Source organism: Palaemon carinicauda, chromosome 2 (assembly GCF_036898095.1).
Source record: "Palaemon carinicauda isolate YSFRI2023 chromosome 2, ASM3689809v2, whole genome shotgun sequence".
Taxonomy (NCBI): Eukaryota; Metazoa; Arthropoda; class Malacostraca; order Decapoda; family Palaemonidae; genus Palaemon; species Palaemon carinicauda.
The window spans coordinates 30,398,450-30,411,676 of NC_090726.1; the positions used below are offsets into that span (position 1 = coordinate 30,398,450).

The 13,227-nt window shown below is 35.0% G+C and overlaps 1 protein-coding gene across 3 annotated transcripts in view; it reads right to left on the minus strand.

Annotated features, from left to right (window-relative positions):
- The window catches only part of LOC137623427 (macrophage mannose receptor 1-like), a 44,996-nt gene that overhangs the window by 17,584 nt on the left and 14,185 nt on the right, over positions 1-13,227 (minus strand). For all 3 annotated transcript variants that reach the window (XM_068354269.1, XM_068354276.1, XM_068354263.1), the window contains exons 10-14: positions 11,756-11,976; positions 11,126-11,255; positions 4,913-5,083; positions 3,174-3,290; positions 441-595 (exon numbers count right to left, since the gene is read on the minus strand). In XM_068354269.1, coding sequence (XP_068210370.1) covers positions 441-595; positions 3,174-3,290; positions 4,913-5,083; positions 11,126-11,255; positions 11,756-11,976 — 794 coding nt within the window. The remainder of the gene's footprint in view (positions 1-440; positions 596-3,173; positions 3,291-4,912; positions 5,084-11,125; positions 11,256-11,755; positions 11,977-13,227) is intronic.

Here is a 13,227-nt window from a genome sequence, read left to right on the forward strand (position 1 = left end):
GTGTACCCTCAAGCAAGAGAACTCTTACCCAAGACAGTGGAAGACTATGGTACAGAGGCTATGGCACTACCCAATGCATTGTATCTAATTTCAATTATTATTATTATTATTGATACTTTCTAAGCTACAACCCTAGTTGGAAAAGTGTGATGCTATAAGGCCAGGGGCTCTAACAGGGAAAATAGCCCAGTGAGGAAAGGAAACTAGAAAAAACAAAATATCATAAGAACAGAATTACCAAAATAAATATCTTCTATATAAACTATAAAAACTTTAACAAAACAAGAGGAAGAAGAATAAGATAGAATGGTGTGCCCGAGTGTACACTCAAGCAAGAGAACTCTAACCCAAGACAGTGGAAGACTATGGTACAGACGCTATGGCACTACCCAATGCACTGTATCTAATTTATACTAGCTTATAAACTATCAATGTCTTACCGATTGAGTCAGACTTTCTCCTCTACTGTTAGGCTCTCCTTGAGCCCAGTTTGTGAAAGTTAATGCTGATTGGTCCAGCCAATGAAAGCCTTGTGCATATCGCAGTCCCAGCCACATATTTATTTTCAGCTCTCCAAGGGCTGCTGTCACATAGGCTGAAAAGATAGCATAGTATATATATATATATATATATATATATATATATATGAATATATATATATATATATAATATGTAATATATATATATATATATATATATATAATATGTAATATATATATATATATATATATATATATATATATATATATATATAATATGTAATATATATATATATATATATATATATATATATATATATATATATATATATAATATGTAATATATATATATATATATATATATATATATATATATATATATATATATATATATATATATGCAGTTATACAAAATTGCCAGCTATCATGGTATTGTCTTATTAATTTCTAATAAGATGCGAGAATATGTTAAATCTAACAATGTTTTAAAAATGTAAATAAGACACTAGTTGAAATTAGAGAATGTTTTGCCCACCTTACAAACTAAATCAGTAATTATAAAAGAATACTTAGTAATTTGGTCTGGCTTTTTCAAGAACTTTTAAAAGAAGAAATCAAGAGTGTGAGGACCCATTTTCTTGGATAACTTTCTACGAGGAGGTAAGGCCATTAGTGCACATCATGTGGTGTACTGTAGGCATGATTCTAAGACCTTCGCAGAGTCTATCTGCCCCATAGATGCACCCACCATTTAGCCTTTTAATTCACCTCCTTGTTAACTCTCTTGCTCCCATTTCGCTGTCCAACGTCTCGGCTTTTGCTTGATAGTACAACTGTTGGGTTTTCCCTCCATCACATCTTGGTTCTGAACGGCCTGTCTAGGGCCTCTAGGCCATGTAGTCCAAATTTATCTCCATTCGAATCATTGACAACTTTGTATTGTGACGGGCCGATAGAGGGTTGTGAACTCAAAGGCAGGATGCAATCAACTGAGTTATATTGTTATAGAACACTCTCCTTTATATACAAACCCTCAAGGCAACAGGACATAACAAGTTAACAAGACAGACAATGTTACAGAGGAAACAGCAGACATGAATTTTCATGTTCGTTTAGTGCGAGGGAAGAGCGAAGATACAAGCATAATATATGCAAAAGGAATTATGTACAATTGTGTGACACACGGTTGGTACAGTATCAACAGCATAATCGTTTCTCAGGTAAGTGTAAATAATGCACAATAGCAATAGAGCCATTTTTTCACTATTGGAAGCACAATAGTTATGCAAGTGATATTTCCTTTTTGATAGTTCATATATACATTTCTTTCACTGGCATTTGACTTATCACTTTCCAAGTTGATCAAGTGTTTTTTATTTTAATTGATAAACCTTGGATTACACAGGTAGCGTCAGATTGGCACCTGCCATTTTCTCTTTCTTACTGTCTTGTCAAGAAAGGATTCTTAAAAAAAGAATTTAGATCTCATAGTTTTATCCTTGAAGGGATAAAAACATCCACACCGTAAAGATGGCAAACTTCAGAAATTCAAACTTGCAGAGAATGTATCTATGCCGAACAGGCTGACATGAGTATCTTTTCATGGTTTATATATGACAGATTTATCTAAACGTTGTTACCGACCTTAAGATATTTTATATTCGTTATTCATTAGTTATTATGTAGTTTATCTATTTTTCTATTTCTTGAACTCACTGGACTATTTTTCCCTTTTGGTGCCATTGGGCATAAATAGCATCTTGCTTTCCAACTAGGAAAATAATAATAATAATAATAATAATAATAATAATAATAATAATAATTTTCACCCGTTACATGATTTGATGAAATCATAAGGTAGTTTTAATCCCATTACTTTCTCTCTCTCTCTCTCTCTCTCTCTCTCTCTCTCTCTCTCTCTCTCTCTCTCTCTCTCTCTGGTTCCTAGGACTTGGAAATATTGACTCTGGAGATTTGATTGCCAATAGATGAAACAGTATATAAAAGTTAGAAAATTATTATTATTATTATTATCATTATTATTATTATTACTTTCTAAGCTACAACCGTAGTTGGAAAAGCAGGATGCTATAAGCCTAGGGACCCCAACAGGGAAAATAGCCCAATGAGGAAAGGAAACGGGGAAAACTAAGATATCTTAAGAACAGTAACATCATTGAAATAAGTATTTCCTATATAAACTATAAAAACTTAACCAAAACAAGAGGAAGAGAAATAAGATAAAATAATGTGCCCAAGTGTACCCTCAAGCAAGAGAACTCTAACTCAAGAGCTTTTCCTCATTCAAGTAAAATATTTTAGCATTCTCTAGCTGAAATCCGCTTGAACAGTGTTCCTGTTAATTAACCCTTTTACCCCCAAAGGACGTACTGGTACGTTTCACAAAAGCCATCCTTTTACCCCCATGGACGTACCGGTACGTCCTTGCAAAAAAAATGCTATAAATTTTTTTTTTCCTATTTTTGATAAATTTTTGAGAAAATTCAGGCATTTTCCAAGAGATTGAGACCAACCTGACCTCTCTATGACAAAAATTAAGGCTGTTAGAGCAATTTGAAAAGAAATATACTGCAAAATGTGCTGGGAAATAAATAACCCCCTGGGGGTTAAGGGTTGGAAATTTCCAAAAAGCCTGGGGGTAAAAATACAATAACATTTTTAATAAATACTAACCTTGCTCCTTTAAAGAAGATATGCTTGCTAGTTCTCCTCTATTAGTCATGTTCTTGCAAGCACTGCGAGCGTTGTCGAAGGTAGCCATTGCTTTGAAGAATTTCAAGCATTTTATACCTGGAAGAATTGAAGCTATGTAATAATTTCCATGACAGATTATCTGTAGCAGTGGTTCCCAACCTGGAGGAAATTTCCCCCTAGGGGGAAATTTGAAGCTACCAGGGGGAAAATAATTACACTACCTACTAACTAAAAAAAATATCAGGTGACAAAGCTAGCCCTGATATTGATACACTGGTGCACAAGAAGTCGCCTCAACCTTCTCACTAATTCAATTTTGAAGTAGAAGAATAAACAAAAGTCCTTTTATTTTGCTACTAGCCGCTCTCCATATACTGATAAACAAATAGTTACAGAGTAAAATGGATAGAGAGCGGTTAGTAACAACTAACCTCATAGCTCTATGGCTATGCGGTTAGTTGTTACTAACCGCTCTCTATCCATTTTACTCTGTAACTATTTGTTTATCAGTATATTTGTATAATGGAAAAATAAATTAGTAAGTCGTCACAGTGTGTTTCAACTACTCTTTCCCTCATACACATGAAGGGGGAAATCTGGAGGGTTGCACTTGGTGCAGGGGGGAAATGACAGGAAAAAGGTTGGGAACCACTGATCTATAGCCTATTTTCTGTATTGTTCATAACCCAGTTTCACAACAGAAATGTTAATACATAAGATTAGTATCCTGTTCTTTTCATCTGTTTTGAGGAAGTTGGATCCTAAAAACTCTTTCTTCCAGTTACAAGTAAGTTTGATCATTTAGTCTCAAGGGTATCATTTTGTAATAACGTCTTTCTGTCTTTTAAACATTTTATCTCATGATATAGCTAATTTTCAATAGTTTATTTCTCTTATTTTGATTTTTATTTTTCATTATTAACTATTAAAAATATGTTCTGCGTTATTGTATTTTAATGTGTTGCTTCGTAGTTGAAGTAAAATGGTTTGTTATTATACACGAGTGGTGAGTTTAATTTAATCATGCTGTAGTCTCGCTCTTAAAAAAAACAGATTAGGTTAAACTTGTGCTGTTTTAAATTTGTTGTTTTCACCCCTTTGTGTTTGGCAATGTGTGGTCATTTGGAAGTCGTTACTGCTACAATAATTCTGATCATATGATGCCCTTACTGTATGTAGGCCTATCCTTTGATTTACATCTAAAAAGTAAAAGGACAGCAGTCAGGAGATTCAAGGCAAAAACTTTTGAAATGCTTAATTATTTCATATAATCACTCCTGGAACAACTTTCTGGTATATCCTAATACTCCTTTGCTCTTCTACAGTACTGGAGACCAATAGATCAATATATAAACTTTATAAGGAACAAATAACCAGGCAGATAATAGTGGTTTGAGTTTGAGGTACCCGAAGAGTGAAAACTTTTTAAAATTTACAAATACTCCTCGACCATCGTTGGTCAATACTTTACAGTCAAGTTCTTGCTACCTTGGAGTCCAGTAGGGCAGATAAATCCTCAAAAGAATTGCTAGGTGTAGCAAATGCATCTGTTTGCTCTTTATAGCCTACATCAAATCCTGAGCGTAGGCCTATGTGTGTTCTATAATAGGTACTTAAAGAAAGCAAAAATCTTATTACAAAGCCTATGTCATGATTATAAAACAAAATGTCATTCATTGAAAAATCTGTTGTTCTCAACTTTCTTTCGGTAAGCTTACCTGTGTGTATCCATCCCTCCGGACAATTGCCCTCAGGGACTGGTGTTGTTACGTGCGGGGAGTGCATTGTCCCAAATGCCCTCTTGCAAATCCGACCTTGTTTGTGACCGCAGTTCTGATCATTCCAGTAGCCAAAACTCCTTGTATAAAAAGCAATGCAGTCTTCTTGATCTGAAAGTAAAATCATCATAAACTTATAAAACTTTATACTTTATCCAATGTTATTCTTTTTGTTAGCAGTAGGTGCCTCACCTAATAAGGAAACGGCACTATGGTAGCTAAAGCATTCATACTCCAACTACTGAGTCGTGGATGAATCAATAGTTAAGAAAACCCGAATGGTGTTAGCAGCTTCATACATCCGCACCCATGACCTATCAGCCTCGAGTTGAAATCATCACCTCACACTATTTCATTGACCTCTAGCTTGCATTTATTAGTGTTTTTACTGTCTATTAAATGCTTCGTAAATCTTCCTCTCTTTCTCTATCATAGCACTTCCTAATTGTATAGTTTTCATGAATCCATTTTCTTTCTTTCTTGCTTTATAACCAAACCATCGGCAAAAAAAATAAAAAAGCTAATCCATCCTTCGGTTCGGTTTGGTTCGGTCAAGATTGCCATGCCTGTAGCATGACACGGGTTCTTGTCGCTGGACAGCCCATAGAATGCATCCTTTCGCCTACGCTAACCTCTTTATTACATCTGCTTATCTCCCTAATACTCGTGATTTTAGTAGTACTAAGACATATAACAATGCTGTATACTACACAAACGGTTCTTCTCAACAGCTTCAAACGTTTTTCGTTCTCATTCTACATAAGTTCATTAAGTTGTTCCTTTACGCTAAAGAAAATTTGTTTTTTATTTGTTAAAATAACGTGAAAATTATGTTTGCTTTCCAGACAAAATTTGACACCGTCATATTTTCTTACTGTAGATAACAAGTCAGATCTCTATACATTTAGTGTCAATTTTACATTTCTGTTATAGTTAAAAGCATCAAGTTTTTACGTCTTTCTTATCATTGGTAAGTGAAACTATTTCAATATTATAGTCTGTGAACAACCGCCCCCCCCCCCCATCATCCCTGATGTTAGTATTCCTTCTCTATCAAAGCTTGCGTATGTCAACGTTTACCAATAAAAAACTAAAATTTGTCCTGTTTTCTTTCCTTTTATTGTACTTAGTCCTTTGTGAGTTTATCATAGCATTTTTAAGAGACTTGGGCCTCTATTACAATACTGAAACAATCTAGCGACTAATGGCAATGAGCAGTGTTGCCAGATGGGTTAGTGTAAACATTCGCAAAACAACACAAAAATCCCCATTTCCACAAATATATTTTCTTCTGATCATGAAGGCTTTACTAATACTGTATAGAAATTACTCACTTTACTGCATATAGTGCAAGCAAACTAATTACAACAATATAAATGTTTAATCATTTCTGTCTCTTCATAGAAATTTATACAGCATATCCACATTAGACATCCAAAATCCCCAAATCTAGGGATAAATCTCCATATCTGGCAACACTGCCCCCGGCAGTGTTGTTTTGTTTTTCAGTCTCCGCAACTCCGCGGCGATATTGTGTTAGCAGCATAACTATATTCGGGTGCATTCTCCTTATATAAATATTGTTTTGATCATTAGTGATTCTCATGAATGTCTTCTGGACTTGTTAACTTATATACATTCTCTTTTTGTCTTTATTAGTTCTATATGAAAATATATTCAGATGGTTGGTTGCTATTTGGAAAGCTCGAAACGTAAAAGAAAACAAACTTTTGGCTTAAAGGTAAGTCAGGAGAAGTCATCTGTTTATAGCGGGGATGATGACAATAATGCCATTCAAGGCAATGATAAGCATAGTTTTAATACTGTAGTGAAGAGCTTCATATGCTTTTATTATATTTAGCTTTTGTGATATCTCATTAAGCGGGTTTATTGGCAGTTATGTAACCTAACCTGCTCAGTTTCGAACCCATTAGCCTAACTCCTCAAGTTTTGTCTAATGGAGTAATGGTTCAGGACACCACTCAGTATTATTATTATTATTATTATTATTATTATTATTATTATCCAAGCTACAACCCTAGGTGGAAAAGCAAGATGCTACAAGCCCAAGGGCTCCAACAGGGAAAAGTAGCCCTGTGAGGAAAGGAAATAAGGAAATAGATAAATGATGGGAACAAATTAACAATAAATCATTCTAAAAACAATAACAACGTCCAAATTGGTATGTCATATATAAACTTAACAACATCAAAAACGGATATGTCATATATAAACTATAAAAAGACTCATGTCAGCCTGGTCAACACAAAAACATTCGCTCCAACTTTGAACTTTTGAAGTTCTACTGATTTAACTACCCGATTAGGAAGATCATTCCACAACTTGGTAACAGCTGGAATAAAACTTCTAGAATACTGTGTAGTATTGAGCCTCATGATGGATAAGGCTTGGCCATTAAAATTAACTGCTGTCTAGTATGTAAAGGATGGTCAGAGTTATGAAAAATCTTATGATATGATATGATATCCCAGAGTGCACAAGAGTCGAGATCCTCTCATAAACCTTCGAAATCTATTATTTCAGTTCCTTCGCTGTGCAAGCCAATGCTTCTCCAAAATCTGGACCATTTTCTTCGACCAGAAAACCCATCTTGTAGACTGGGATCTTTGTATCCCTCCGTTTGATGGAGTGAGTATTCATAAACAACCTCTTATTTGACATATCAATAGCGTGACAAAGCATGATATCTATGTTGACAAAGTAACAACGGTTTCATAATGCTTTAGATAACAAGCTTTAGAGTGATTGTATCTATCCTCTCAATATAGTAGGCAATCATGGTCAACCTCTTGATAGCTTTTCCATTTAAGAAATATAATATAAATCCTGTGAAATATGAAAAATATTTTTTTTTTTAGGTTAAATAGAAAGTAGTCCTTTTAAAACTTAAGAGAATTATATGTTCGAGTCACTCTTCGAATGGACATTTTCGTCCAGACTTGACCAATAAAACTTAGACTAAATATATAGCGTCGGTGTGGTAGACTGTATCTTTATATCTTCCCACTGGCTAAAGTAGTCTCTGGTGATCAACCACTTTGAGCTATATAATGAAAGTGAAGCATCTTTTAATTTCTGTAGGTGATTTTGAATAATTTTAAAACTCCAGATACATAGTTAGTTTTTCGAGTTGCAATGAATCAGTCATAGTAGGCTCGAAGCCTCGAACACTAGCAATTTCGAGTTTCCCTAATGGCGTTAGACTACTAAGTAGGCCGACTCATACCAAAACTGAAGAAATAAGCCCCTAGGCCATGAGATATGTTGGATTTCCCGTTAGAAATAATTAAAAGAATATCCAAAAGGACATTATCAGTGTGGAAAGTATTTAATCAGGAAATTTACTTCCAATGGGTATCTAAATAAATTTCATAAGGTAAGGTTAGGTGCTACTTTAGTTCAATGTCGTCTCTTGTTAGGTGGTAAAACATTATTTTCCTTAATTTTATAGTCGGTTTCTGTCCAATATTAGCTGTGGTGAAAAAAGTATCTCATTCATTCCTATTGGATTTTAAACCATTTTCTTTCTTGAAATGGTATGTGATCTTTGAAACAGACAATTAGTTACTTCGGTAGTAAGTAGGCCTATATTAAAATGGGACCTACTGCCCGAACTTGCTAAAGTGGAATTCCTTGCACCCATACTGAGCGTAAAACTTAAAGAAAAAAAAAAAACAGTCGTAAATACATGTTTTTATTTTTAAACAATTAATTAACGTTGTGTTTTTTGTTACATAAGAATGAATACTGTAATCGACAAGGTAATTACAAATTATTTTAAGAAATTGTTTAAATTTTCATCAGTAGCCTAGCCAAATGACTTTAGTTATGTTATATGAATAAGTGATTAACAAAGTTGTTATAGATTATTCTAAGAAATTAATGAAATTTGCATCACTAGTTAGCCATAATGAAATGAGAGAAGATTTTTAACTTATTTAGTGAAAAGACATATTTGATTAGTTTGAAGGCATTTTGCTATTCAAGGATAATGTAATAAATTGTTCTGTTTTATAAGTGTTAATCAGTTGACTAAATAGGTTAGGTCCAGATACTGTTTTCATTTTTTTTTTTTTTAGGAATTACTCCTTTATGATATAAATAGGCCAATTTTTAATTGGCATTTCTTGTGAGTAGGTAAACCATTTCATATTTACACCACAAGGTTTTTGCTGCATCTAATGTAGTGCAGTAAAATTTCATAATTATTTTTCTTTGTCATTAGATATTATTTACTGACTAATGCAGAGTAAAATACTGTAGATGTTTAATCAAAGCCACCAAGTAACTACAATATTAATTATTTCAACTTTTTATTTTGATTCTCAACATTGTTGAAAGGCAGATAATATTAGACATGAGAGTTCAGTGGAAACATTAGTTTCCAATGGAAAAAGAACAAGGCAAAATCAAAGTTCAATATGAAGGGGCCCCTTACTGAGAAATTACTGAGAATCAGTTATTTAGTACGATAGTTGTGTGAATACAAGAAAGGTTTTTTTTCTCTCTCTCATTTTTATCGGGTATTGGAGCCTTGGGTACTGTCTAAGGGGAAAGGGGGATATCAAATCTCTCTGTCCTTTAAACCTCCCGTTATATTAATGTAGTGTAATATCATATACAATAGTTTCTGTGCCACAGTGTTGCTTTGGAGGCTACGCTTTTGTTTAAAGGTTTAAAGGTTTAAAGGTCGCTCATGAATGGCAGAGGCAAGGGACAGTGACATTGCCCTAGCAATCAGGACAATGCCCTAGAGACTGACCATATATTATATGATCAGCGCCCAAGCCTCCTCTCCACCCAAGCTAGGACCAGGGAGGGCCAGGCAGTGGCTACTGGTGACTCAGCAGATAGACCTATAGGCTCCCCCAAACCCCCCAACCTTAGCTCACAAGGATGGTAAGGTTGCAGACACTAATGGCACTAACAAGTCTGAGCAGGACTTGAACCCCCGTCTGGCAAACCCCAGACAGAGACGGTCTGAACATCCTCTGTCCAAAATTGCAATGATCTCTTGTGAAGTATTAGTCAAGAAGGCTTACAAGAAGATGGGTCTAAGTCAGCTAATTTGAAATGTCCTCTTGTTAAAAGTTTGGTCAAGAAAGCTCACAAGGAATTGGATTCAAGTTAGCTTACTTAAATTTTAGTGTTTATGATATTGTGCACTTACATCTTTTAATACATGCTGAAATTGTTCTTTGAAAAGGGTTGTAGCAGCAGCTCAGTGGGGGTACAAAGTTTGTATTCATTTAAGCATTATCTTAAAGAAATCTGGGTTACTAATCAAGATTGGTAGTATTTTGGTGCTATAGTAACTGCTGGCGATAAATAGAATAGAATTGGTTTGTTTTATCAAGTAAGTGTTATTTAATTTTTGGATTAAAATTTTCATTTGTAAATCAGTTTTGGATATACTGTATAAAGAAGTGATTAGTCAAAAATGAGGAACCAATTCTGCATAATCTAGGTATTAGCAATTTTAGTTTGAGACGGTTTGCTACCAAGATACTCGACTAGGAAGTGAGTCATAGTTACTAGATAAGTTTATTTCAGGTCTATAAATAATGCAACTCTTTCCATCACAGGCCCACCCTCCTTCTTAGTGTGAGAATTAGCAATATGATCATCTGGGGAGTTTCAAAGAAATAAGGTGGAATTTTTTATAATAAATGTTCTTATTTCAATATTCACCTGATGTTCATATACATGCTCATCCTTCTCCCCACGGAGTAGGGATGTAGAGAGAATAGGGATTAGTTTTGACGTTGAGACTGCAACTCACAGTTACATATTGCTATTAGTTGCTAGCTTGTCTTAGTACAACACTAGAAGCCTAGCCTATTATTAGGAAAGAAAATGGAACGTTAATATACTACTAGAGGTCTAAGCCTTTTAGGGAAGAAAATTGGAATTATTTTCAGGTTAAACGTTGAAAATTTAAGAAAAATTTAAGATAGAAGCAATATGAATATCAGGCGAGTATAAAAGTTACACATTTTATTATGAAAATTCGATTTTTTACATCTTTACAAGAAATTAGTGGAATGAAAATCTCAGGATTTTTTTTTAAATCTCTGGAGGTTAATAGGTCTATATCATAAGTAAATTTGAAACACGATAATAAGCTGGTACCGTAATGATTATTAGGCTCTCCCTTGGCCCAGTTGCTGTAGTCAAAAGGCGTCTCATCTGCCCATTCGTAGCCTGAACGGAAATATGCGAAGCCACCAATCCACAGCACATTGTCTTTCACGCTGTGTACCTGTTGTTAACACAAAATTAACATCTGTTTTTTTTCTGGGTATGAGGTTAAAGTTAAAATAGAATACGTGGTTTTATTAGTTATATGCAGGCATTTTTTTGTGTTCTATTAAATGGATCTATACTATATGCATATTTTTTATTGCAAGTTAGAAAGGCTAGATGAATTTCGTCCGTGCAGTATTTTGTTGCGAAAGGTACATTGATTGTTATGACCCTCACATACGTTCATGGATAATTAGATAATGTAAAACCCTAAATAAGTGAATTTAGATATAAAGCCATGTTCCCCTAGTCATACATAGATTTAGGGGATATAGGGAAGTGTCTTAGCCTAGAGGCTTTGAGATTTTGTCTCCTCTTTATATGTCAGCATGAGAATGGTAACTATAATTCAGATATATCTAGAGAATTTTATGGGTAGTTGAAATTAATTCTTATATTGATATTTTGGGATAAAATGTAAGCACTTGAAGAGAGTAAAATGTGTAAAATCCTTACCTGCGACTGGAGCCAGTAATTTTCTTCCACGTTATGTATAGAAGCCAGTTCTCCTCCTATTTCTCTGCACAGACGCCGAGACTCGTACCAAGTCTGGCCACTGTCGTCATCGGAGGGAAATATCTTGTAGCAGTGGTTGTTGTAGAGCAGCCACGATGGATCGTCTTCACATGTCCTGTTGGGTTTTCTTTGTGGAAGGTTTTTGGTGATTACCATAGAACCTGTTTAAAGGTTTAAAGGCCACTCATGAATGGTAGAGGTAAGGGACAGTGACATTGCCCTAGCAGGCAGGACAATGCCCTAGAGACTGACCATATATACATGTGATCAGCGCTCTCAGGGTTTAAAGGTTTAAAGGAGAATCATGAATGGCAGAGGCAAGGGACAGTGACATTGCCCTAGCAGGTAGGACAATGCCTTAGAGACTAACCATATATACGTGTGATCAACGCTCTCAAGGTTTAAAGGTTTAAAAGACACTCATGAATGGCAGAGGCAAGGGACAATGACATTGCCCTAGCAGGCAGGACAATGCCCTAGCGACTGGCTGTATATACATGTGATAAGCGCTCTCAGGGTTTAAAGGTTTAAAGGACACTCATGAGTGGCAGAGGCAAGGCACAAAGACATTGCCCTAGCAGGCAGGACAATGCTCTAGAGACTGACTGACCATATATACATGTTGTTGATGGGCACCATAGTGAGTATAGGAATGTGATATCCGGTGTTCCACAGGGAAGTGTTCTTGGCCCATTACTTTTCATATTATATAACATGACATGTGGTTTGGCCTAGAAAACAATCTTGTTGCATATGCAGATGATGCTACTCTCTTTGCATCAATTCCATCCCCTGAATGTAGATCTGGGGTTGGTGAATCCCTTAATAGAGATTTAGCTAAAATTAGTGCATGGTGCAAATTATGGGGTATGAAGTTGAATCCTAATAAAACTCAAAGTATGATTGTAAGTAGGTCAAGGACGGTGGCTCCTCAACATCCGGATCTCAGTATTGATAATGTTTCTTTAAATGTGTTTGTCTCTTTTAAAATTTTAGGTGTGATTCTCGACAGCAAATTTACTTTTAAGGAACACATTAATTCTGTGTCTTCTTCAATTGCACAAAAAATTGGCTTATTGAGAAAGTCTTTTAAGATTTTTGGTGATCAATCTATTTTGAAGAAGTGTTTTAATTCTTTCATTCTACCTTGTTTTGAGTATTGTTCTCCTGTCTGGTGTTCAGCTGCTGATTCTCATCTTAATTTGTTGGACAGAAACTTACGGTCCATTAAAGTTCTTATTCCTGATCTAGATATTAATCTTTGGCACCGTCGTTCAATTAGTTCATTGTGCATGTTGCATAAGATTTTTCATAACTCTGACCATCCTCTACATTCAGATCTCCCTGGACAATTCTATCCTGTTCGTAATACTAGGCAGGCAGTTAATTCTCATAGCCAGGCCTTCTCCATC